The sequence below is a fragment of the Thunnus albacares genome, chromosome 2 (assembly GCF_914725855.1).
Source record: "Thunnus albacares chromosome 2, fThuAlb1.1, whole genome shotgun sequence".
Taxonomy (NCBI): Eukaryota; Metazoa; Chordata; class Actinopteri; order Scombriformes; family Scombridae; genus Thunnus; species Thunnus albacares.
The window spans coordinates 547,604-571,381 of record NC_058107.1 but is presented as its reverse complement, the minus strand read 5'-3'; the positions used below and the strand labels follow the sequence as shown (position 1 = coordinate 571,381).

Genomic DNA, 23,778 nt, shown 5'->3' with positions numbered 1-23,778 from the left:
CATATTCATGCAGAGTGATTCAGAATTGTGCCTGAGGTGAAAGCAGTTGTATTTATTGTATTTTTTTCCTCTGTGGCAGATAGTATTAGTCCAGCTGCTCTCAATATCAAAGCTGTTAGTATTTTGTGTATCGCTGTCAGGTAGATTCTGTGTCTGCTTTGTACCTGCTGTGTTAACAGAGATGGCAGACAAATCGCTTTCTACATGGATACAGTTGTTTCCCCAGCATCTCTGTCCATACTGCAGCATCACTGAGCAGAGGAGTGAACAGGAAAAGAGCTTTCCAGCCTGGTTCATGTGAGGTGACCTTGATGGCTTGTGTCATTTAAAGGCCTCGGTGTGTGTGGGGGTAGAGCTCAGGGTTTTCCTGCAAGTCTAAAGGTCTAGAAGTGCTTAGAATAATACACATCGTCATGTTTTACTACCTCGCACTCAGTACAAAATGACTACAGTAAGATGATTAATACAAAAGACTGAACATTTGTTTAAGAGATTTCTGCTTTTCAAAACTGAGACAAAACACGTCTACTCCTAGTTGATCATTCCTGCTGATTTTAGTATCCAGTAAGCAGCTGATTATGTGTGAGGTTGTCCTGGAGACGGTGGGTATTATGTGGGAACATTCTGTGGGAAATATCTGTCCTATGCTAGGAAAAGACAGACATGCTGTGGAAATTCATCACTTCCTGCTATTAAATGAGACGTTCGTGATCATTTCAGTCAAGAAAAATGATTACAACAGATGAGAGGCACATATTAGCTCTCAATCCAATAATCCAGTGGCTTTTCATACAACGTTAAACTGACATATGCAGCAACACACTATTGATTGTCTCATGCACATGGTGACATTGAGGTTGCCAATATAAATATACACTTCACAAAGAAGTGTTCATAAAGGTCTTCACTCTGCAGTGTTGCATGTTGTACTGTAGGATGCTCTCAGCTGTGCATGATTAACAGGCTGCAGGTAGGAAGTTAAACTGTCCACCTAAAGCAAACAACTTCTTACCACTTAGTCAGAAGGAAGATTTTTAGCCACGTCAGCGTTAGAAACGGCTGTTAGTAGTGGTGTAACAGAACGCAGTTGATCCATGATCTGTACAGATTAACTGCAAAAGATTTAAGACAAACTGCTGTAAGTACAAGTCATGGACAGACAGCATGTCACCAAACCAGCATCTAACGGGTTCAAAGTGACATTCGAGTCATGTTTACCTGCTGTTTAACGTGCTGCAGCTGAGCAGCTAATTAGCTACCATAGCTAGCTGCTAACTGATGTTAGCGGTGAATGTTTGTTTGGTGGCTCATTTAACGAGCTGCAGGATAAGACACGTGTTCATGTTTGTAAGTTGTGGACACAGGTTGTTGTTTGATTCACTGCCATGTTTAAAGGAGGACGCTATCAGGCCTCATATTGTAATCTAATTTAACAATTGAGCATTAAATATTTTATATATATTATATATTAAGATTTTATTTAAACATTAGACATCTTGAATGTTGTTTTCATTTGAGACTACAAAGTGTTTTACAGAATATATGGAAAGCAATGTTTTATTTGTTTCCCTCCTTTTTTTCGCTGATCTGAAAATTGATCCGATCTGTGACTGAAATCCGTGATACCATCTGAACCTTGAGGTTTTTTTGTGCAGCCATGTTTGATTGTAACTCAGTGAAGGCTCAGATGTGCTCGTTTCAGACTAACTGAGGATGTAGCAGCTTCATGTACAGATGTTTCCCAAATTGTCCTTGACTGACAAATTGAAGCATAAGAAAACTCTACTAATGGGATTAGGTCACTGACCTGCCTGTAAGCTTATTGAATAGATCAGGGTGTATTAAATTTGCCTTAGGATGTATTTCATTTCAGAGGTTAACATGATTTGTCTTTGGTATTTTAGGATTAGAGGTCCTGTGGGACTGGTGGATGTATCTGGAGACTCACAACTTAAATTCAATGCATATGCAGCCAGTTTGGGATTTTTCTTCAGGCTTTTTTTCTCCATATTTTGCTAAACTTTACATATTTATCTAAAGTTTACTTGTGTGTCTGCGGTGGTTTACAGTAAAAAATCTTGGGCATCACAGTTGACACCACAGTGAATGTACTGCTTGTAACGAGATGCCATCAGGACAGCGACCATCACAGTCGCCCATAGAGACGAGCTCCCTCCCGCTCTCACCAATCAGCTCGCTAACAGGCATGTGAATCTCTGTAGGATGACAACAGAAGAGTCTCGGGGTCGTGTAGCTCCGTGCTGAATCCTATCAAGTGTGAGAGCCGGGGGAGGAGTTTGGAGCTGATAAAACAACTCCTTTGAGCTTTACTGCCATTCAAATGAAATCAAGCTTGGGGTTAATATGTGTTCCAGGAGAGACAGAAGGCTCCTGTTTCACTGGGAGGAGAGGGAACTGGGGGGGAGTAACGTTGGGGGTTTGGACTGAGAGCGAAGTAGAGAACCATCCTTCGCTCTTCTCTGCTGCAGTTGCTCAGCTTCCCTCTGGGAGCTCACTGTCTGCAGTCTCTTGATCTGTTGTGTGTCATCTATTATGCATTTAGATCATGACGATGAGTTCAGTTTTACACCCAATATTTTACAGTGCATACATTAACGTTAAAAGTGGATCTTTGGGGTCCAAGAGAAGGTCACTGAGTAATCAAATGAAGGGCTAAATTGAGTTAAAACTGCCATCAGTCTGTCCATTTATTTGGCCCTGGAGAGTAACTGAGAAGATTGCTATTAAGTTTCTTTGGTTAGTGTAGAATTGTGAGCGGTTTGAGTTATTTCAAGCATTCAGGAGTAAAAGTCGTGTCGATTTTCTGCACAGGAAATGATTGGTGATTTGAACACATCCACGTCTCGGATCATCAGGACAAAAGATGACCAAGATACAAGCATGTGTGTATAAAAACATCAGGATGAAGGTGAACTACAGTTCATTTGCTGCTGTTGGACAGCAAAAGTTAAAAACAGGATAAATCGTTCAGCAGTTTGAATCATTTTGGATTCTCAGTTTGGGTTCAGTAATTATGACACAGCTCTGGTTTGCACCTCTTACTGCCTCTGAGGCTGCGTCACATGGCTTTAGTATTTAAGAGATCAGTATGCTTCATGCTACCTCTCTGACACTGGCATCTGACAATTTCTGTAAATGTCTGAGTCCGACGACCCAACAAGCGCAGGCTTCTCTTGCACCGACTGGCCGGATGTGTGCAGGTCAGAGAGAAGACAGGGTTTTAACTTCCCTCTTAAATTATCTTTTCATTCTGCACACACAGCTTTTTGCTTTACTTTTCATGTTTAAGGACCAAGTGAAACACCATTTATGCCTTGTGATGTTATCCCTGTTTGTATGATTCAGATTTTCACTCCCAAGAAGGTGAAGCCTTTTGATTTCAGTGAACTTTCCTCAGTACAAACGGTTTTATAAGCGCTGCTGGGAAGGCTCTAGGAGTAGCCTACTGCAAAGACTTTAGTCTAACAAACCTCCTCTATCTGCTATAAAACCATCTTAAACTTCTAAAGCACCCTACCTTACTGCAGTTTGGCCTTTCTCGGTATTGAAACTGTGCAACGAAATTTGTGATCAAACCAGGAACAACCTCACACATTGTTTCTTCTTTGTTTTTTCAAGTGTCACTATAAATCTGTGTTGGGTCTGCAGTCTGACCTTAGGCCCTCAGTAAAAGGGCACATTGCCTTGATGGGAGAGGGCTCCACTTAAACTATACAGATGTGATGCGACCAGGCTGTGCTTATAAGGTGGCACTGTCTAAAAATACACTCAGCAGCACTGCCTCCAGAGCCTGTGAGAGTGCGTACGGCCTGGCATGGCCCGGCGTCTGGACCTGGTTGAGCTGATGGCATCTGACAACTGTACACGCTGCTGGTCATGCTAGTTGCTGTGATAACCTGCTCTCATGCAGGGGGGAGGGGCTGTCAGTCAACTAGTACTATATGTTCTCGGGGTCTTGCAGCTATGGGGACTAAGATTGTACATTAGAAAACAAGTTAGATTATTATTTTTTTTTGCTAATGCATGGCCTGCTGAACAGAATCCTGGTGATAGTCTGAAAAAAAATAATCAAACCTGTAAGACAAACAATGAAAGAAACATGAACCAGCATGGAGGCTGCAGTTTCTCCTGTTGGAGATGTGTTCAGTGTCGCTGCTTTCTCATTTGTCACTGCAGTTCTTTTAGTCTTCTGTTCTAATGTTTCGACAGCCACCGGGGCCTTGTTTAAATCTTTTTTATGCAAATGATGAAATAGCTGTGTGAGAATTGCACATTTCAGCAAAACGTCCTTAGCAATGCTAACAAGTTTTCCGCTGCCAAGTGTGTAGGAGAACCTGTGGTGCCAGTGTTTGGTTTGTCCATTCTGGGCTACGGTAGAAACATGGCGGTGCAACATGGCGGGCTCTGTGGTAGATATAAAGGGTTCATTCTAAGGTAATGAAAGGTGATTATACACAACTTCAAACATACTTATAATATTATATTCCATTTCTGCTGAGTCCGTTCTGCTAGATGCCACTAAACTCTGCGCACTGCACTTTTAATAGGAAGGCTGTTAGTCAGTAATAGTGATATATTAAACATGTGATGAAATGATGGATCCATTAATTGATTTTTGTTTGTAATTGAGTTTGTTGAAAGAAAAATGATCTGACAAGTTTGACAGTCATTTGATATAAATACCAAACAGCTTCTCAGATTTATCACAGCACGCCACTTTTAAACATCGGCTCCCAGGAACCATCACAGCTTTGTTTCTGCAGATGTTTTCATCCATCTCAGTATAAAATCTTTGTTGTAGACACCCATTAAAACGCAGACTATGTTTAGATGGTGCCTTGGATGCTTTGCATCCCCAGGGTTCTGCCCACACTAATATGGAAATGGTAGTCATCACATTACAACAGCATAGGAGGAGACTTCAGTCTCCCACACTGCTGCATAAGTAGAGGCTGCAGATGGCTACAGATCATGGTATTGATTGGTTTGGCACATCTAAGAGCAGCACTTCATGTCAGATTTGCACCAGATTAGTCTTAGACTAATCGTGTGTCCTACACATACTTGAAGATTAATAAAAGCCAATTTTCTGAAGAAATACATGAGCTTTTGGCAAATTAGCTCTTCCAGTGACTTACAGTCACAAAAGATTTACACAGTGATTCAACTGCAGCATGGACCACAAATGAGTAAGCGAGGTTGGTTTTTAAGAGAAATACTGATTTTAATTCTTGCAGCAGCTTAAAGGGTGAAAAGTTAACAAAAAATGTCCATATCTTGTTCTTTCCATCAATAATAGCTGTCAGCAGCCCTTCAACATAGCACTTAAACCCAGAACTGCTCCCATGGAGCTGCTCAGTGGTCACCAGTAGAAGACTGACTCTACAGCCATGCTAGCAGTACATGCTCAGAGTGACAATGCTAACATGTTTATGTTTAGCAGGTAGCATGTTAGCAGACAGCTAATAGCACCATCCTGAGGGGAACTTGTTTATCTGTGCCAGTAGCTGTCAAGACAGAAACGTCAGCCTCATGGTGGCGCTAGAGGGAAAGTCAGGATCACCAAAGTAATTTGGATTCATGGTTTAGGAATGAAATTTTGTTGTAATCCAACCAGCAGGAGTTGAAATATTTAACTGGATTAGTGACAACTTGACTGGTTGTGCTGGATGAAAAGTCGAGAAAATGTAACAGCGATCCATCCAACAGACCCTTCTCATGGCAGACATTTTGACTTGTCAGGTGGAATTAATCACTTTAAAGATGGCTGTATTGGTTTAAGGTGAACAGTGCTCATTCACTGACATGACTTACTGGGACAATGAATGGAGTGGAGATATTGTTATTGATATTATTTACACCTGTGCTTTTCCAGCTTTCACAAGTCTGTGAAAACGGTCTGTTTTGCACCACAGTGGTGGACAGACAGACTGACGTTGCAATCCCTTCAAACAACCATTTTCATCTTTACCTAGACTGAACATCTCCAGTCGTATCCCTAAAAACATAAACCTTCTTAATCTCATGCCTGGTCCTTTACTTTTACACTGGCAGCACTTCTGTCCCATCACCACTGACACCTCCAGTTATTCTCCACCTGTCTCTGACCCACACACAAAATCCCTTTCTTCTTTGCATTATATGTTGCGTTTTCTAATCAATGCACAATTTAGCACTTTGTCAAGCAGAAGTAATCACCATTATAAATGTTCACGTGTGCAGACTTGCGCAGTTGGTCGGCTGGTGCTGGTCTTCGCCTGTCAGTTTGTTCAACTGCCAGTTTCCATTAAATCAGGCCTCCAGCGTTGCCACTGGATCCCGATGGAGAGACGGGGCAGTCGTACTGGAGATGGCACAGGTGTACCGCGCTGCCTTGACTGAATAAGAAGTGACTGCAGTCTTATGCTTCGTTGCCTCGACCTCTCCTTGAGCAACATCCAACAGATTGCACACTTGACGCACACACACTTCTAGCAAGTACACACACTTCTTATATGTAGCATGTATGCACACAATCTGTGGTGTGGTTGTGTTGGCCGGGGAGCATCAGGCACAGGAAAAACAGCTTCTGGAGGTTTAAGTTCAGAGTGAGATCGCATGCAAAAAGCTGGAACTGTAGGAGGAGTTGCAGCTTGAAATACTGCTGGCATGCATTAAGATAAGGTAACATACGGTGGCTCTCATGATCCCTCAGAGGAAATATACTGTATGTTGGTGCCACTGCCAAAACTACACCAAATAGTAGCAATACCCACATTTGGAGAACAAACATTTAAAATATTACAATACTAAGTATTACTGTACAAAGTCAAGTGCATGAATTGGTACATGCAATAGTACACACTGAAACACAGAAGTAAATAAGAAGAAATGTCTGCAGGAGTAAATCAAGACAAATGTGATGCATAACATGAGAAAAACATAAGAATAGAATCAGATCTACAAATGGCCTGACTGTGCATAAAGTGCCCAGCTATGCTATTACTCAATCATGCCACGATGTATGTGCAGACTACACACATTTGCATATTCGCATTACCACTTGTTCAGCATTTAAACAGCAGATGGAGGCAGCACCTGTACAGGACATACTGGATTATCTGTCTCATGTATCTTTGTTTCTACTCTTATGAATTTCATGTCAGGTTGCACAACACAAACAAAGATGTCGACACATATTATGAACAAAAACAGAAAAAAAAGGAAAATTAGACTGAAATCCTGCATGTCAATAAGATCAATATGGTGGGTGTTTGTGTTTCTTCTTGAAAAATTCCAAGGATAATGAAGAATATAGTGTTATCGCTATATGCATATGATTATTGAGCCAGTAAATATTTGGGCCCAACACAGATATATTTGTAACGATACGATTCACTGTGATTCAAAGCAGATTCAGTATGATTCAAGTCATCCACAGTTAGCATCAGGTATTCTTAGTTGTGTTGTCTTCTGCCACACAAACAGTAGTAATCACAGTTACTTTTGGCGAGTCCCTTCAATACAATGCTACTGCTAAAGCTAGCGTTACTCATCCTGTTCTGACTGCTCTGCTCAGTAACGTTATGGTCAGTTCCACCGTTGCAGACTGAACGTCTCTACTAGAGAGATGTGTCTGTGAGTTAGAGCAGCTTTGTTCAACCAGGGTTACTGATGATGATGGGCGCTCCAGCTGTAGCCCTGCTAATGTTAGCACTAGCCTAGCCTAGTCTGGGTTCACTGTTTACCCAGGGACAGGCTCCGACATAGAGGCTAATGTGAGGACATCCACTTCATTCACCGGTAGCTCAGACAGTGCTCTGCGGTAGGAAATGGGGCATGTACTTTGACGTGCAAGCCAAAAACTGAAGACTGATTGGCTGTTGCTTGGTTTATTTCTGCTATGTGTAGATCTATCCATCTCCAAAGTCTATCATTGTAATCAACATAACTTTTATTGTGATTCTGTATCGAGACTGTTTTATTGCCCGGCTCTACATCGTAGTAAAGTTTGGTGAGACAAATTATTTAGTTGAATATTCGTGTCTGTTTCCTTAATTTCACTCATTGATTATGTGCTTCTTTCTGGCTCACACGACAGCTGTGATGGAAGAAACAGTGGTTGTGTCTTTATAGTTTCCAGTAATCTTAAACTCTGATCCTAGTTTGTCTGTATTCATGACCTGATAGGAAGATGAAACATGTCAGTCTGCACAGCTGTAACATCATTCTGTAGCATGAATGGCTTTTGAGTTTTCATGAAGTTAAAGATTTGCTCTGAACTCTGTTGTGTTCTGCTTACATAGTTGCTGCTTTGATGCAGTGTTATAGAGACATTTTCCTGGAAACAAAGCTTTAAATCTCACTTCATCTGTATTGTGTGACATTTAAAAAAAGGACACTTAAATATCGCTGTAAGACTGAACACTGTTAGATAAATGCACATAGAATATAGTGCACAATGCTGAATACATGTAAAGGCACCTCAGAGTCTTAGATATTATATATATGTATTATCAAATGTTTCCCAAGAACTGAAGTGTCAATCCTCTGCCAACTGAAAATGAACAGAGGAGAGGATGAAGCCTCCTTTCCTCCCTAACTTCCACTCCTTCATTGTTCTTCCTCCACATTTGAAATGTCCTCTGAGCTACTTTGCAAAGGGGATGAATGTGAATTGCCTCTCTGTGAGGGAGGTGGGCCATTATTCCCAGTTGAAGGGCTGTGATTTAGCAAAAACCTCACCTCGCAGGAAGCAGAGCCCGGCACAATGAAGGCGGGAGCCCAGAGGTTTGTATCTGAGGCTAATGAACCATCCGAAGGAAAAGGAATATAAACAATGACTGTTGAAAGAAAGACACATTTTCAGCTACAGCGAGATGTGAGAGAGCTGACAGCATTGTTCCTCCTGCACATGATCCCCAGACCACATGGGACTGTATCTCTAGTTTCTCTTGTGTGACGGTTGAACAATCAGTGGGATTTTAATATTCTTCACCCTTTCAGAAGAGGATGAATGGTTGGAGAAGCAGGTGTGAGGTCAGCTAGAGTCAGAAATTAACAACAAATTCCTCTTAAAATATGTTTAAAAATATGTTTAAAATTCATACATATTTCACAGACACGTTGCTGGATTTTGCACCCCGCTCACAGCAAGAGGTTTAAAACCTGTTTGGACTGCCCTGAGCACGTCTGGCAGCCTGGGCGGTCTGGGATGTTTTCCACAGAGGGACTCCAGTAGACTGAGGAGACACATCTAACATTAGTGAGTTCAGCTTTCTCTGTGTAACTCAGTACAAAGGTTTGGCTTTGAATTTATCAGAGTTCAATGAGGATAGACTCTTCCCTTACAGCCCCAGTGTGGGATTTAGTCTGATTGGATGGAATTTGACGTAAAGGGCTTGCGGGTTTTGGTTTGAATATTTGCTTATCAGTCCCAAGTCATCTTCAAACTGTGTGCTGTCTGGACCTCATCATCAAGGTGAAGAGCGACTCTGACAATGGAGAACTCATTTGGGTGAATATGTCAGCTTTATGTGGTTCATTAAAAGAGCTGAGCGTGCAATTATCACAGCTGTATGTTTTGCTGAGTCGGTGTAACGGATCAGAATATCCTCCGAGTCCCTCAGCTGGGTCATCCACAGTGTGAACCTGCTGTTCACAATTATGTTACACTGTGAAAAGCTTAGATAAGGATGAGCAGAGAATTGCTTAACCTTGTGGAAAGACAAAGAGAACAGGAGATGTGGGATGAAGACAAATGTGTCAATCAATGAGCCACATTCAAGGACCTAAATCTCTTTATTCTGTGACTTCTGCCCATACCAGTGTTCAGATTCAGCGAGTTATTAACGTGATGAATGCAACCTGAACATGAGTTATGTCTTGGTCATGCTGCCATTTAAAGAGTTTCACAGTGAAATCAATTAATTTCAAGACTTGCTGGCAGCGGCAAAGCAAATCTGTGTGAATCTTTAGCGTCAAGTTCAACTTTGGTGAACATGTGAATTTGCACCGTTAGCAAACTCTCTCAGCTGGAGAGTCCAAAACAGCTCACGCTATCAACGCTTATTAACCATGTTGTACCCTGTACATCAACCTGTTGAGACATAGTTCTCAGACAAGTGACAGACAGTTAGCAAGCTCGCTACCTGTTGTGACATGTGGCGTTTTCCTGTCTGGTTCTAGCTTCATACTGGTCATACTGGTTCAGCTCACCAGCTATAATAGTTCACCAACCAACCCTGCAGGGATTGACTACATCACCAAGCTTCTGGCACCTTTTCATTCCTGAGGAAGGGTGGATGAACGTTGCTGACTGGTACGATCAGGCCTTATGTTTATGAGGATCAGTCATTTGCATAACTGATGCCCTCAAATGATATAAGCTGCCTGTTCGGTTGTATTTGTGGATAAATCTCATTCACAATAGTGTTACACAAGCGTAAAATGAAGAACTTCACACTACGGTGCTTTAGCTCCTTTTGTCAGAAATCAGCAGAGGTAAATATTATGTATCTAGCAGCATCAGCAGGGGACTGCAGGATCCAAAAAGCTAATAAATTAGAAAGTGTACAGGCGTCAATGCTGTGTTGTTAAAAGAAAACTACATTTAACAGTATATGAGTAGTTCCATGGGGCAAAAAACACAAACAACAATCTCTGGTGAGTCAAAATCAGTCAGAAGAGAAAACAAACAGTAAAATTATTACCCAGACTGTCCGTTGTAAACATCCATCACACTTCACACAGACTTACTGGTTTAACTTTGTCCCATGTTACTGTCTGTACTTGTGCAGCCTCACGGTGCTCCTGTGCAACACTACAGATGCACTCAGCAACCTCAGCAATGACTGTTTGGTCATTACCATGTTATTATAACCAAAGCAACAAAAATAAAACTCCAGTTGTAATAGTTTGTAGTTTTCCTTTAATGGATTCACATAAAATCAGAGGGATGAGGAGGAGAATGCTTCCAGTTATAGGTGATGCTACACAAGCCTGGAGCACTTGTAAATTTCATTTCTGCCCAAGAGAGATTACAAGCATCAGTAAATGTGTGACTGCAACAAGTTCTCTTAAATCACTCCAACGAATATGATTGTACGAGGGATTCTGACATGATGCTCAGTGTTGTTAGACAAGAAATTAAAATGTGCCACTTTTACTCTGTATACAAATAATCATTTGTATTATCTGTCCCTGTTGCCTTGTGACACACTTTCCAGTGAATTCCAGACAGGGTTTGTCCTCTCTCCCTGTCGGTACCGCCTGCTGTTTAATGTGAAGGTCACTTGATTGTGTGTGTGGCTAAAGCAGCAGCAGCAGCAGCGACCACTGTGTCAGCCCTGCTTAGTGTTCCTCTGTATGCTCCGCTTGGCAGCAATAGACTACATTGTCCACAGCTATGTTAGGAGCAAGTCCTTTTTATCCTTTTTTGCAGGGATACCCTTGCACTTGGCTGTCCTGTTTCTTCTGTGAGTGCCTTAGGGGAGATGCACATGAGTAGTGAGTGTTCCCTGACCTCCAGATTTAGCCCAGGCATTATACGGTGCTAAGCCAGGCCAGGATCAGGCCAATCCAGTTCAGGCTTGCTGCTGCAGCCCAAAGCTATTACCTCAAGGAGCGTTGCAGCTTGTTGACTTTGGTACTAGAAAGAAAATGTAGCATCCTAGATGTAGTCTCTGCAAGCATGAGCATGTTTGGCGCCGTCATATTTCTGACGCAGTGACAACAAGAAAGAAAACAACAGTCCAGCGCAGTAAGACATCACACAGCCCGTCTACATTATGCCACAAACACAGGCAGGCAAGGACACGCTGCTTCACTTAAACCAAGATGAAAATGTGCAGCGCAGCGCTGACAGCAAAGAGAATTTACTGCTTGCAAATCAAAAAGATTATTTTATTATGCTTCACATGAATGAGAATGAGGCAGACCCCCCCTTCTCACTCACTCTCCTAAAAAAGGTTCTCTCTCTCTCTCTCTCTCTCTCTCTCTCTGTGTGTCTCTCTGCCTCCATCAGTTACATATTCAGAGAAGTGCAGCACAGCAGTATATTCTGCCAATGCAGAAGTCCAATTATTTCTCACTGTTGGGTTGAGATTACACACACACACAAAGCCCCACCATACATGACTGCTGAAATATGGCAGAGGTTGGATGTGTTTCAGATGACTCACACGTTTTATGGAACCAAACCGGAGATAGTTATAACCGGTGTGTTGCCGAGCTTATCATAAATTCCTCCACATTCCCGAATGTAGATAATCATTTCACATACGAGTGATTACTGTGCTGTACATGCTCCATCTTGCAGGAATGTATGCACCCAAAACACAGATAAAGCTTCTGTCAGGAAGGTTTGCACCATATTACACCATGATTGTCAATGTGGCAACATACACCTATCTACCGCTTCATTAATTACATTTCCCTGCAATTAGCTCCTCGTTTATCCAGTTTTAATTAACCATGAAATTATATATCCTTCCTATTTGGAGGTGACGTCTCATCTCCTGGTGTATTTTGGTCTCTTCCTGAATATATATTTGCTCATTATGGAGTCCTGCAAATAAGATGAAATAGTGGGTCTTCTGATCCTGCCGGTAGCTGAAGGAAGGGTGTGTGTGTGTGTGTGTGTGTGTGTGTGTGTGTGTGTCTACATGTGTGTGCTAAGAGTTAGTGAAGGACGAGGCCAAGGGCAGAGGGAGGGGCTATGTGTGTGTGTGTGTGTGTGTGTGTGTGTGTGTGTGTGTGTGTGTGTGTGTGTGTGTGTGTGTGTCAGAATGACTCAGAGTGCAGCAGTGTTTCTCTGTTATCACACTGTGGGAGGAAGAGCTGTGTCTTTGTCTTCTCCTCATCCACACACACACGCACACCGCACACACACACACACACACACACACACACACACACACACAGTGATTTGCACTAGATTACAGCTCACTACAAATAGCGTTTCAGTAAGAGGTCCAATATGAAATTGCAGTATGGAACCCCCTGCTGGTACCAGCTTTGTTTACGATGTGAATTTCTCCAGTCAGAGATGTTTTTTTTTCCTCTGATGTGTTCACATTGTTTGACTTGATATTCATTTGCATATATTTCAAAGCTGTGGATGATGTCAACAAAGTAGGGCAACATGTATTTTAAGATGTTTGTATTATCGTCCAGATCTGTGAGAGTCTTTAAGAATGTGACACGATAAATAAGCATGCTGTGATTGATCACAAGTCAGTACATCTGTACATTAACCCCTTAGGACCCAGTGTCCTTTGTAATAGACTTATTGATTGTTTTCAGCCAATTAAAATGCACTGTTTGAAATGTTGACTGCTTGGTAACAAAGTAGCAACTTACTGATAAATTGCAGACTCTGACTTATAAGATGACAGGTGACTGTGAGACGTTCTTTTTAAATATCAGTTTACATCCATTCAGAAGTCACTTTTTTGAACTGCGTACTAAATAACCAAGGTTATATTTCAATCAGATCAACTGTAAGTGTACAACAATATTTATTGATGTCAGCAACAGAGACTGTGAATCATCTTCATGAAGTGAAGGCTCTCATGAGAATAGGAGACAGGAGACAGGAGACAGGACAGGATCCCCCCGGAGTCCTGACGCTGTTGGTGCTGGAGTGAACCCAGCAGGGGGTTGATGGAAACCTTTGGATGAGTCTCCGTAGATACCATGGAGGTCATGGTGGTGATGGGAGGATGTGGGTTGCACACTAGCAGATCTGAAAGACAGAATGGCAGAACTGCAGCAATATTCAAAGAGACTATTCTAGAGATTGATTGGCTGGAGGAACTCAGGCAGAAATATTATTGGTCAGGTATCGTGAAGTCAGAATTGTGAATGAAGTGTAATGATTTAAATAACTGTTGTGAAATAGAAGTGAAATGCAAGGGAGGAGGTCTGCCCTCTTCAACTTCCGTCAAAGCTTCATTAAAAGTTTGTTTTTTCTTCAATATGAAGAATATGAGATTATTTCAAACACACAGTTAACAAATACATAGTTACAGCAACCATTAATGGGAAAATCAGCATGTTTGTTTACATCTCATATTTATTTAATTGTAATCGACGCGAAAAAATATAAAACAGCAAGATGAGTTGACTTTTTTATGTTTACATGTAGAAACAGATAAAAAACTAATGTAACATTAATATAACATCAAACTGAATTTTCGGGGCCATTTTCCTTCATCAAGCTTTGTTAAACTTGTAGTAAAATATATTCCAACTATGCAAAGTATGTGGAGTAAAGTCATTTTGCACACTGATGGTTTGACAGTAGTGCATTCATTGTGCAGCACATGCAGGAAGTTCCGGTATGAACTGGATTGTGCCGTACGCTGGGATAAAACTGCATGATGTCAGGCTGATAACGGCCAGACCGGCCAGAGGCCCAACGTCTTCCACTATAGCACACAAACATGTATCCCATGTTTGTGTGCTATAGTGGAAGATGCCTACAAGCATGTTGTAATTTTTTGTGTAATGTAATGTTTTGTTGCCTAAGCTGACAATCTCGTGATCATGACGTGACGCAGTAACTGGCGTGTCAAGTTCTCCGGTATAAAGCACATAATGTTCTGGGATGTTCTCGTGGCCTCTCAAAGTGCAGCAAGAATAATCAGATCCTAATTAAAAAGCTCACCACCTCTTTCTGTGGATGATACATTGGCCAGATTGGCTTTGACACAACCACAGAAACACATTAACTAAATGTATCATCCCCCCCCTCAAGTGCTTTAAACATCCTCTGCCCTCAGCTTATTTAGGGAACTGGATGTTTGCTTACTGACGTTCAGCACCTCCCACACAATGACATTACTTTCCTCTCGGGAGAGTCTTTTGTGTCTGAGCCAAACTGTTCTCTTCCATCATGAAGATTCGGAGCACTCTCACATTGAGTGCACTGCTTTTGAAAGGAGGGCAAGAGGTGATTGGATCAGTCACACTCACCTGTGTACTGCTTGATTACCTGTTGTACCTGTTAAAACATTAATTAGCTTAATTACCAGCCATTTTGTTGCATGTCCTGGTCATGTGGTTCATGATCATGTTGCCATATCATGCTGAATGTTTATGAGGGATGCAGGTAAAAAGTCACATGACTCACTGTTATTGCCGGGTACCTAATGATGTGGAAAACACCGTCTGTCTGATGAAGAACGGGGATTTGAAATGTTAATGTAGTCGCAGATTTTCCAGATCAGAAGTGTTTGCATGCTTCCAAAGTAAACATTTTGTACGGCTGGAATATAATCATGAGTCAAGTCACACACAGTCGGCGCTTGTAGTTCAGTCAATCAATGTTGCTTTGATCCAGTGTATGAAAGCAAAAACAACACTGTCAGGTTTTTCCAATTTCCAATTTAGTTTCAGCAATATGAACATTACATTTCAGTAATTTAATGCATTTCTCCCCACAGTTACCACAGTGTCCAGTATGTATACCAGAGCAGCAGCCCTGCTGTAGAGAGTAGCAGGATTAGATGAGCAGCTTTGCCAACATATGGGATCATTTTTTGATTTTTATTAAAGAAATGTACTGGCCAGTTAAAGGAATTATTCAAATCAATATGGGAGTCACGCTCATCCGTTTGATTGCCAAGAGTTAAATGAGAAGATCAAAACTGCTCTCATGTCTCATGTATGCTCGATACCAAGCTACTGCCAGCAGGCGATTAGCTTAGCATAAAGCCTGGAAACAGCTAGATTAGACTCATTAACACTTCATATCTCATTTGTGCCTCCTCTGGTTGAATGAACACTTCTACATCACTGCAGCAAGGTGACCACATGATACTGTGCTCAGGGTTTTACTTCTGATGGAAACAACACATGATAACAATAAATATAGCAATCAATTTAAACTTTTAATGAAAAATACTTTTAAATTTCAATACAAATAAATGTCGAGGTTTCTTCCTCTGAAAAGGGTGAAGAGATGATTAATTCTTTCTTTTACAGGTTGGGTTTGTTTGTTGATACAATATGATGCAACGTCTGGTTATTTCCCCTCCGTTTACCAAAAATGTGGCTCGGTTATTTCCCTGGAAACTAAAAAATATGAAATTCCATAATATAGAATATTAATTACTAATATTAAGTAATAATACTAAGAAAGGGTGAGGTGATAAGAAGTTAGGGATGCATGATACTTTTGCCGATATGCTGATATTTCCCAACTCATCATCAATACTGATATATGCACATATTACACAATCATATATGCAATCATAGATTGTACTAAGTACGATCAAGAAACACAATATATGAAGGACAAACTTCTGAGTTCAGGAGCTCAGCATTAAAACTTTCCCAGAGGGTTGAGCAGTAGTTTTCTTTGAGTGTATTAGATACGCTAGCCGGGGCTAGCCGGGGCTAGCTGGGTGGCTAGCGGAGCGTTAGCCGCAGCACGGCCAGAGGGAAGCACAGACAGCCAGCCTCCCCTAGCGTCCCAGCTAGCCACGGCTCTCTATGTGGATCCAGCCGGAGCGCAGAGCCCTGCTTTGCTATTCAGCTTAAAGTCGGGCAGCTGAGTGAAGTGGAGCCGGCGGAGGAAGTACAGCCAGGCGGCAGAGGAGAAGGCAACAAATCGGCCTGTCATATCGGCAGAAATGTTTATTTTGGGCCGATGCCAATATTTCATTTTAAGCCTAAAGATACCGCTGACGTGCCGATATTATTGTGCATCCCTAGAAGAATTCCTTGAAAATCTTCTGCCCATATTAGATGAATAATGAACCATTCCATTCATCCGTGTGTGCTTTCCTCAGGACAGTGAAGAAACTGCTTCTGTATATGAACTCATGGTTTAATGCAAGAGTCCTTCTGCTGGCTAATTGGAAGTGATTGAGTGGTGCTGAGAGTAATTGAGTGCTGCTGAAATCACCTTTGAGCAGAGTAAAAAGCAAATACTTTTTAAAAGGCTCTAAAATAAAGTCATTGTAAACGGGCAGCTGTTCCATTTGTCCCGGCTCACATCCAGCATTCTTAATGAGCACAAGCAGTGTAAAGATGGCTTAAATCACAGCTTTGCATTTGTAATTAGTTTGGCTACTGTCCAAATTATTTTTGACAGCAAAGAGAGATACATGTGTTAACCCTGAATTAGACCACTATTAGTTAACAAATGAGGTAAATCAACCTTGATTACATTAGACTTCAGTGTAGCCGACATGAATTTCAGCTAAGTACATGTGCTGTTGTCTATACAGGATATGATTAACACCTTTTAAAAGCCGTGGTTTAATTCAGGGGTGCACTTGCCTAAATGTTGCTTCAGAGGCATTTCAGGTCAATACAATATAATTGTTCAAACAACTAAACACAGAATCCATATTAATTTGTGACTGTTCTGGTATCAGTAAAGACATGCTTCATCCTCTGGTCCAACCAACGAGCAGATGAACCAACAGCTGAAGGACTTCTTCTTTATTTAAGCAGCATTGTGCTGAATCAAATCCCAACGTTTCGACTTGAGCCTTCATCAAGGGCCAAGCAGGAACACTGGGTTGAAAACCACTTTTTATATATTTCCAAACATCACAAGGCGTCTTATAGGATAATCATATAATTTAATAATCAAACCGTTATCTGTGTCACCTGCGTTGCCACCTGTGTTTGCTCTACACATTATAGCACCACCATTTTTGGTTAGATTAAACCAAAAATCAAATGCCAATATAATTTCCAACAAATTGTGTCAAAACTAAATAATAATAAACGAAACAGATGTACCAACATGCCAACATTGCCATCCCTTGAACCATGTCGGTAGTGTGGCTAAGAAATCATCATACTTCTGCTGCATATTATTCTTTTTTTCAAGAGGGGATAAAACCACTCATGTACATATTTTTGGAATCACATTTAAAGCTTGAGTTAAACTTCTGTGACGCCTCTGCAAACCCACACAGAGGAAGTTGTTAAGGGTAACCATAGGTCACAGAGGCTTGCAGAGGACTTGACCTCCCAGATCTCACCAAAGCAAGCTAACTGATTCATCCAACTCCTGTCAGGTCGCAGCTTGAAACAGAAATAAAATAAAATGTAATCGTATACTTAAAATCTGTATAAAAGAAACAGCCAGATGAACATCTGTGAATGACCCATGTGTACATTTGCCTGCATGCAGCATGTTCCATCTTTAGGTCACGTTCAGACCGGCGATCGCCCTGCATGAAAAAGTGCAGCATGGCGTTGCATCAGTGGTCCCAATGCAGGGTTGTCTTGTCACTGTGCATTGTTTTGGCATCTGATAACTAGCTAAACTTCCCAATATCATACATTGTGCATGCTATACCAACACCAAGGTCCTCAACATGTAGTGTTGTGTTTTTCTGTATTATTAAAATGAGGGTTTCTAGCTAGCGATGTCATTCCTTCACTACTTGTTAGGCTGTTTAGCACACTACTTTATAGAGTTGAAATTAAGCTATTTCTGTGTCAGTCCACACTAAATTACATTATAGACATTTTCAGTTGGTATCAACATGACATTTTTGAACATTTTTGGTGTGTTATGCTAGTAGCGGCTAATGTAGCCTGGAGCTGCTAGCCTCACGCAAAGATGAGGAGTGGTCTAAAGAAGTCTGGTCACTTCTTTCTGTCTCCACACACCTGTATTTTTATTTTTATTTTTATTTAAACCTGTAGTCTTCAGCCCCAGCTGACACTGCCTCAAGTGACATCACTTGAGGAAATGTATCAGATTTCGCACAGCTCAGGCTTTAAAACAGCTTTATTCACACATGCAGTCCTACTCCCCAACATCTTTAAACAGAATTTGATGTGTAAAATCAGTGCAGTTCCCTTTTAACAAAAAAATATTTTTAACTTAAGTTTGACTTTAATGATATTGAAAATGAAAAACATCAGTATCATTGACCTACAAACATCCACATTAGCAGGAGTGCAGTGTAAAATCAAAACTGTTAGTGTGAGAAATATATCATGAAGGTGAACGGGCTCATTATCTCAGTTGGTCTCAAGCTGAGACAATTCAACTGAAAAGACATGCACACACTCACATTCCTCCACACTCAGGCCCACTGTATCTGGTCGAGTGCACCAGGCGGAGGAACAGACATCTGAATGAGGTCACGGAGTTCACGTGCCTCTCCTCATGCTCCACTCTGAGTATCAGCCCTTTCTTGACCCAGCCTGCATAGCAGGGCACTGTTTCCTCTCCTCCCTCTCACTTTACTGCAAAAAAGAATAGCATCCATCTCCCACTGCATGGCGGGCTGCTCTGTGTCCTCCACGTTCTCTGAGGATAATGGGTTTTGGTGCAGCTTGCACAGATGGAGGCTCAGGGAGTGGTCCACCATCAGCTGTATTGGCCTCACTATCACCCCTTAAAACACAGAGTCGACTCCATTTGCATCCCAACAGGATCTAAACACTTTAGGCGAGGAGTGTTGCACCCCTCCCCTCATCTGAATCAGACGTGGTAGAGATTAGTGATGTGTTCAATGTGCAGCTGTCTTGCTAGAATAGTATACTGTGCTTTCTTCAATTATATATTTGACATGTTTGATTGAATCCTGTTTTAAAAGCTCCTATAATGATGGATTCTTTGATGTATCATTGATGTTTTAAACTGGTGTCACTGTGTTTTTTTAGGGCAGCGACGAGGGCGATGTGGACAAGAATAAGTGCTGCACGCTGTGTAACATGTCCTTCACCTCAGCAGTGGTTGCACAGTCACACTACCAGGGTAAAATCCATGCCAAGAGGCTAAAACTGCTACTGGGGGAGCAGCCTGCCATCACAACCAAAGGTATAGCCCCTGTTACAAATGCATTGTAGGTATAAATGATAAAGGATCTACATGTGTCCAAAGGGGATTTATTATTGAAAAGAAAAATAAGTAAGGAATGAGACACAAGATGCCATGTGTTGACAATGTGTGGAGGTGTTGCTATGTACGTGTGAAGTGGAGTAGAACCTTGTAATTGATTTTAAATAATTATGTAGCACTCAGTTTAGACTGTGTGTGTGTGTGTGTTGTTTCTGAGTTGGAGTCCTAACAAACAGCAGTGTCTGATGTATTACTGTCCAGTGTATATATTAGTGTGCTGGCGCAGTGTCTTGATTCAATGCCCTGAAACACCACATACACACAGAGGTGCTGTAGGGGTCAGAATATACTGCAGGAGCCCAAAGGCCAAATCCATACTGCAGCATGGCCCAGGGCTGCAGGAATCATTACTTTTACTCCAGTTGTTGTTGATGTAACTCAGCATCTTCTGTGTACGTGTTCTGTTTTTTAGTCATTTGTTATTTGTGGTGCTGTTATCCATTATTTATCTAGCTGCCGCTTCTTCCCATAATATACTAGTCACCTTGCATGCACGGTGTATGCTAGCTAGGGACTGTTGTCCTGGAGAAGCAGCTTCTTTGCTGGATATTGTCATTAGGTATTCCAGCTGCCCCTCAAACAAAGGTCTGTGGTTCAAACCCACTTCAGTCTCGACATGTTAACACATTCACAAAGGCATTCTTAGCATTGCCCTTTTCCAATACACCACCTTAAATTTAAAGCTCCCTGACATTTCTAGTTTGCCAGATAGATATGCAAAACCTACTTTTGTCAGTTTGGCTGGTTTTTCAACTTTAAGATGTATTCTAGGTGTGTAGTCTGAGATGATTGTTAATATAGTACTTTGTTTGCTGGTTAGCTGACTTTGATCTTTGTTTGTACAGTATCATTGGGAAATACAGTGTATATATATATAAGAGTTTCTTGACACCAAATTGGAATTTGTGTACTACGTTTCATGGCAATTCATCCAACAGTTGGTGACATTTTTCACTCAAAACTACAGATATCAACCTGCTGGCAGTGCTTGTGTAAAAGTTGAAGGATCAGCAAAATAATTAGGATTCCTCCTCTGGGAACCATGAATGTCTGTAGAAGTTTAAGTGGCTTTCCGTCCAGTTGGTGTTGAGATCTTTCACTCACAAGTGAAAACTTTGAAGAGCTGGTGGCGCTAGATGAAAACTCAGGGGATCACCAAAGTCATTAGGGTTCCTCCTCTGGGGACCAGGGATATATGTACCACATCTCCATCCCATAGTTGACATAGGAGATGTATTTCAAGGTGATAGTCCAACCAACCAATCAACCAATATTGCCATCCCTAGAGCCAGAACATGAGAAAAATCAGTTTTTCTGTCTAGATAACAGTAGTATGACCAGAACAGTACTCATGTACTATATATTAGTTTTACAATGATTTACAATGTTTTACACATCCACAGTCCACAGTTTTATGTGTGAATTTTACACAGCCTTTGGCCTGTGGGAATAATCTGACCCTCTATTCTATAATATATATATATGTATATATATATATATCTATATGCGCAAGTCATCAACTAAAGCTACTTTACTTGTCAGATCTGATAGGAATGTTTATGACATAGAACCTGAGTAATTTATGGAAGTAATGAAGTCATGCATATACTCTATGAATTACATTGCCAGCATTGTTCACATACAATGCATAGTTCTACATTTCACTGCCAGTATTGTCCTGCAGCACTAATCCCATCTGGACATCATCCTGCGGTCCTGACATTATAAATCAGCAGACCTCTTTTGTTAAAGCTAACTCTGTTTTGAGAGGAAAAGGAATAATGAACAATGCATAAAATGCTGGGATTTTCTGGAAAATGGGACTCTGGTCTGACATTTATAAATCACTTTCATCAACATTATCATTTTTTGATGGTCAGCTGCCAACTTACTGTATCGGTCTCCAATTCACTTTCACTCTTTGCGTGCTTGCTGCTATGACGCCATCTTTACTTCTGAACTCACCTTGAGGTGTCAGCACTGCATTTTCTCCTACTGCCCTCTTCAGGAAAGTTACCACAAACACTTCATACAAAAATGGAAGTGGGATAATGCAACGGGAATGTGCAGAGAGATCCATAAATGCTTGAATGTAAGTTTAAGTGGAAATCAAGAACAGTTTTGCATATCTTGGCGATGTTATGTGCTGTGGTGCAGATGGATGGAGGCTCTAAGGATGGCATCAATCTGTTGGTTTGTCAGTTGCTCTACCACTGTGGTACAGACTGAAATATCTCAACAACTATTGAATGAATTGCTATAAAATGTTGGACAGACATTCATTATCCCCAAAGGATGAATCTTACTGACTTTGGTGATCCCCTGACTTTTCCACTAGCACCACCACGACGTTGACATTTGTGGTTTTGAGTGAAGTCTTGATAATGTCTATTTAATTGACTGGCATAAAAATTGGTTCAAACATTCACGTTCCCCTTAGGATGAATTGTAATAACGTTGACGATCCATCATCAGATCAAAATCAGTGGTATGACTTCCCCAGTCGCCTAACCTGTACTTTTTAGTGCTAATAAGCAAATGTTAGCATGCTAACAGGTAAAACTAAGATGATACAACATTATACCTGCTAAACATTAGCATGCTAGCATTTTTCATAGTGGATATGTTAGTAGGTTGATACAGTAGTATGACTGTAGACTCTTCGTATGGTTTATGAAAATGTTACATGTTATGATTTTTTAGGCCAATTACATCTTACTAACAGCAGCCCAACAAGCTGGTGTTGTTGGCTGGTTTTCCTGAGTCTGTGTGTGTCTATGTGTTATTTAGATTTAATCACCAACTGCTCTTTACCTTGGGGTAACTGAAGTCTGCTGTTGTTGTGATCCTCTGACAGCTGCTCACCTTGAATCTGCTTACAAATTGGCGGTTGTGAGAATAATGAGCGAAGGTCACCGGGGGAACCAGTGAATGAAAAACACAGCAAACATTATATTTTCAGATTGTTCTGGAGCCCAACACCTGAGTCCACAGTGAGCAGTGTGAATGTGAATAAATCAGCCTTGAGCTATGTTTGTTTACTGGGCTTGTTGGCGCTCCAGTTGACCGAGTCATTTATATGCACTACACAGCTTTGTGTTTTACTTTGTGCTCTCAGATATCCCTTAACACTTCTTTATTTGTCGGAAGTTTTCTGTTGACTGATAAGACGCTGCATTTTTATAGTGGAATTATCTGAAGTCTCCTTTTGTTGGGCTGAATTTATCCTGCATTATTATTGCCTCAGCCACTGTAGCCTTCTCTTCCCTCTAAAGTGGTTTGAATCAGTAGATCAGAACACAAACCTCTTGTCTTTTGAGTTAATGTCTGTCGAACCAATCCTTGAACCCTCTGGCTGAACAAAAGAAATATTATAATTCCTGTTACTGCAGTAGCACCAGAATAGCATTTAAGCATAGAAAGTAGGACAGAAGAAGTTAAGTCTGAAGAGCTTGTTCAGGCTGAATTCAAAAGCTAAATAACAGTGTTTTGCACTGTTAAAACCAAAGGGAAATATAATTGTCTCTCTGTTGTACATCTGAAATGAAAGAACTGGAAAAAAAAGGTCTTAAATTTTGATGTGAAGCAGCTCTGTGCTCTGGATCACCTCTGTTGGCTGGGTTTGTGCAACTATCATGACTAAATGTTCAGCAAGCGCTGCTGCACCACCCCGCCACCGCTGCTGCACCACCCCGCCGCTGCTGCTTCCTGTGCTGCATTTACCGCCCAGCATCCACCTGTGGATCTGTTCTTTTTTATTGCAGGTTAGCATCGATCTCTCTCTGCTCTTGCTTTGGCTGGTTGAAATATTTATGTTCTCAGGGAGTGATCGAAACAGAGTCTGATGCCAAAGTGAAGTTTTTATTTATTCTCCATACAATGTTCCTTTT

The 23,778-nt window shown here is 41.2% G+C and overlaps 1 protein-coding gene across 4 annotated transcripts in view; it reads left to right on the top strand.

Moving 5' to 3' along the window:
* The window catches only part of zmat4a (zinc finger, matrin-type 4a), a 127,041-nt gene that overhangs the window by 57,660 nt on the left and 45,603 nt on the right, over window positions 1-23,778 (top strand). For all 4 annotated transcript variants that reach the window (XM_044361965.1, XM_044361982.1, XM_044361989.1 and 1 more), the window contains one exon: window positions 19,651-19,807. In XM_044361965.1, coding sequence (XP_044217900.1) covers window positions 19,651-19,807 — 157 coding nt within the window. The remainder of the gene's footprint in view (window positions 1-19,650; window positions 19,808-23,778) is intronic.